This window comes from Melampsora larici-populina (genome assembly GCF_000204055.1).
Source record: "Melampsora larici-populina 98AG31 unplaced genomic scaffold MELLAscaffold_16, whole genome shotgun sequence".
In the NCBI taxonomy this organism is placed as follows: Eukaryota; Fungi; Basidiomycota; class Pucciniomycetes; order Pucciniales; family Melampsoraceae; genus Melampsora; species Melampsora laricis-populina.
This window is the reverse complement of record NW_006768780.1, coordinates 276,031-280,204: the sequence shown is the minus strand read 5'-3', so window position 1 is coordinate 280,204 and position 4,174 is coordinate 276,031. Positions and strand designations below refer to the sequence as shown.

At 39.4% G+C, this 4,174-nt stretch overlaps 1 protein-coding gene across 1 annotated transcript; it reads left to right on the top strand.

Annotated features, from left to right (window-relative positions):
- Window positions 1–247: 247 nt before the first annotated feature.
- Window positions 248–1,712, top strand: MELLADRAFT_35707 (uncharacterized protein; the record flags this gene model as incomplete). Its single annotated transcript, XM_007409628.1, has 6 exons — window positions 248–594; window positions 673–718; window positions 818–1,133; window positions 1,214–1,243; window positions 1,301–1,442; window positions 1,568–1,712. The coding sequence occupies 6 exons, from the start codon at window positions 248–250 to the stop codon at window positions 1,710–1,712; spliced, it is 1,026 nt and encodes a 341-aa protein (XP_007409690.1).
- Window positions 1,713–4,174: the final 2,462 nt, after the last annotated feature.

The following is a 4,174-nucleotide window of genomic DNA, read 5'->3' as shown; positions in this document are numbered from 1 at the left end:
AATATGCTATGAGATATCTGAGGATAGGCAAAAAGCGTTGATACTCTCTAGCAGTCAATCAGAAAGATTTTTTTTGCTTGAGCTTTGGACCCTGATTCTATGTGACCAGATGTGACCCACTGGGTCACCCACATACAGGCGTCCCTCAATAGAGGGATATCACGTGACTTCCCATCTAGATATTTATACGCATATTTGTGGAAATCGATGGTACCGTTGTGCCTTTGGGTATTTCCATCGTCCAACCATGCTGATTGCTTTGATTGGCTCGCGATATGCTGGTAAAGATACGATTGCTCAACATTTAGTCACTCAACATGCTTTCAAGGAAGTTCGAATCACAACTTCAAGATCTGACGGGATTGATATGAACCAGTCGACATCTGATAAATTACGTTTTACCGATCACGATGGATTTCTAGATTACTCAACTAAACATTGGTCTCATGACTTTGTTACAACAGACCTTCAATCAAAAATCGAAATCGAAAAGTTTCTCAAGCGACCTTTCTTCGTCTTAGTCAATGTCGAAGCACCAACACGGTTAAGATGGGAAAGATTATATCAAAGCCGATCAACATCAACGAAGACTCTGTAAGCTACCATATGACACTATCAAGCAACATCAACAATATTTGACTAGTACTGATGGCATTCCTTTGGTTTGTCCAGGGCAGCTGGGCCATCTAGTCTTGAGGAATTCGTTTTGCAAGATGAAGTCTTCGAGTACGGAATAAGGCGAGACGGTGAAGATGATGCAGTGGCGGATTTAGGCATCGGTATCACGCGTTTAGGTATCCCGATCAACGTCTCACAGAACCATCCTCCCGATCACAGCTCAAATATCAACCAGGAATCCATGAGAACACCATTGAAATCGATCATCCCTTTCGCAACTTATACAATCCTCAACAACTCATCTTTAAATGATCTCTTAACTTCAATCGATCGAACTCATCTACAAAAACTTCGAAAAGGCCTTAGACCAGATTGGGATCAATATTTCATGACTTTGGCCAATTTGGCTAGTTTAAGAAGTAATTGTATGAAACGCAGAGTAGGCGCTGTCTTGATTACCAAGAGAGATAAAAGGGTGTTAAGTACTGGTTACAATGGTACACCAAGAGGAATGAGTTGAGCCTTGATAGCTCATTTGGGAATCTATCGATCAACTGCTTTGCTGATTGTAAGAGTGTTTCTCTTTTGAAATTAGCAAATTGCAATGAGGGCGGGTGTGCGAGATGTAATGGAACTTTAGGATCAGCCAACCCTCAATCGTCTAGAAATTCCGACCTCAAAGTGGGAACCGCCGCCGAGGTAGTTTCAAAATGTGGAACGGATCTCAATGAATGTTTATGTTTACATGCAGAAGAGAACGCATTACTAGAGGCTGGTAGAGATCGAATGGGTGCAGGAGAAGGAAGTACTTTGTATTGTAACACGTAAGTTTGACATATGTCATACTCCATTCCCATCTATGATACCTTTTTAGCTTCACAACTCGGATAACCTGAACGCGCGTGATAGACTGACGACTCGCAATCTGCCATTGATGATAAAAACACAGATGTCCTTGCCTACGATGCAGTGTGAAGATTGTACAATGTGGAGTTAGAGAAGTCGTTTATTCATTTAGCTATAGCATGGATATTGGTACAGCTGCTGTGTTTGCTGAAGCAGGCGTTCAGCTGCGTCAAATATCTTTACCGTGATTTGCTGACAATCAGAAGAATGCTGTGGTATGTCAAGATAGATTGATAGAATTCAGTCAAGATAGAGTAATCCAGAATTGCATCTGATTTCACATTGCTTCACACAAGAAAATGATGTGGAATTTAGCCATCTGGTCTGATGACCCTGGATTGCTACTTTTTTCAAGTAAGAGTACCAAGTCATATTTTGACAGATCTTTACCAAAACAATTTGGTAGCATCTCTCATTCTTGTACTTACAAAAATTCCTGATTCTTTGCAGGTACACAAAGTCCGCAGCTGGTATGTCATCTGTCCAACCCAAGTTGATCAAAAACTGATGATTTGTAGGGTCAGTAAGGGAGTGAAAGTAAAGACTACTATTTATGAACACTTCCCATTGCGAGTCTCACCTGTTCAAGATCTGAATAGCATAATCAAACTGAAGTCCATTTCCACAACAGGACCCTGGAGATCTGGCAATCAAAGAAAATAAAAGGCTTGGGGTCTTTTGGCTGGAACCAAAAAACAGTTTTTGGTCAAAAACACCACCAAAGCCAAAAGCCATCTTTGGGTCAAAACTGTTTTAATTTTTGACAAAAACACTGGTGTTCAGCAACTTCATTTGATCAAAGACAAAAACCCTCCAAAAACTGTTTTGGCCCCTCTCCCCCTTCAAATGCAGCTTCAAGTCAAGGAATCACATCCTGTTCTCTCATCTGTTTTTTTAATTGCTGTGAAACAGATATTTCCTGTTGACTGAATCCAGCAGTACCAGGTTGAGACATATCTCTCCTCCACTTGTTCAGACCAGCACTGGGGATTTGGAAAAAAGGGTGAGATGTGGTCAAGTGTTGGTTCTGGTCCTATAATTAGATTGTTGGATGAGGGTATGTACAATAGATATCACATGGACTTCTAAAGTACAATCCTTAGCTGTGACATGTAATGTGTATCCAAGTCTTTCACACGCTCTACAGTTATTGGAATATGACTCCACCTATCTTGTATCATGGCCATCATAGATCACCTCTTGTTGTAGTAGTACCATCTTCTCATAGTTTCCTTGTTTAATCCTCAGTGTATGATGCTTATCTATACAAAGGCGTTGTGGCTTCCTAACAATGGATTTGTCAATTTACTTTCTACCCATCCTTGTCCCAAAGATTGTGAGTAGATCACAATACACAAAAGGTAAGAAATACAAGAATATTTGCAAGACTTCCAACAGACAAGAATGGTATGATAAAGTTTTACTCAAAAAAGCAAAAGAAAAATAGAAGCCCAAAACTGATTTGAAAGTCAGGGAAAATTACCCGCAAGTGTTGATGAACCAACAAGAACATAGTTAACCAAGGCTCATGCTAGTCTTGTGCATTTTCTTATTCAATTGTATATTCAAATTCAACAAACCATTTTTTTTTTGACAAAAAGTATCAATTCTGCAACTATTCTTTTTCATCAAATCCTTTTTGTGTACATGTGAAACCAAGCATATGATCATGACCAAGAAAAAAATCTTGTATTGAAGGGTATCAGTTTTCCCAAGTATTTGTCATCTCAGAGGTCTGTGTAGTATACTATAGTTTGGGCTTCAAACAATTTATAATTTTGGTGATTTCACAATCAGTCAGACTTACATGCAAAATGGTGCATACACTTTGATGCAGAAAAACACTTACTGAATTTGTAGATCCACATTACAAATCTTGCTCTCTGTTCTTTCAAATGTGATCATAGCAAAATATGTCTCATACTGCCATCTCACCACATGGGCCCTAGGCGTCCTGAATATCTCTATGTTGGAAAAAATAATATCAAACCACTCTTTAACCATTTTGATGACAATACAAGCATCTATTCCAGGCTTACCTTGGCTTCGTATCAATCCATTGAGGACCTCCTGGTTAGGGGCTACGTAGTAGCCACGTTGTGCCAACTGCTTAAAATCTAGCCATTAGGATTTATACCCACAAATGCAATATGTATGCAATCAGCTTACAAAAGATACCATCACAAGGGGAATTTTATCTTTTTTTTTAAAAAATTGTAGAAAAACTCACCCTCAGCATGAATTTTTTCCCCATTGTGCCTGATATCTACATCCGGATGCATGATAGGGCTCAGTTTATCAGAAGCTTCCTGTGCAGCACCCATGACAATCTTTGCAAAATTTTTAACAACATTAGCAGCAGGTTGTGCCAGCTCCGCTACACAGAACCCACAATAAGCTGTTGAATCACTTGAGATTTCCAACACCATCTCAGAACTCACCTGTGCAGATTTGCTCATCAGTCAGATGCAGAGGATTCATCCTTGAAAGAGTGATGGATAGGTGGAGTAAAGTGAAGAACAATATTTTGATCATATTGATTAAAACAAAAGATAAATCTTTTCAAATGATTCAAAATGTGTTGAGGGGAAGCCAAGTTGAGCACAAGCAGCTACCATCCTTTTTCAGTGGGAGGAATGCACTCATTTTA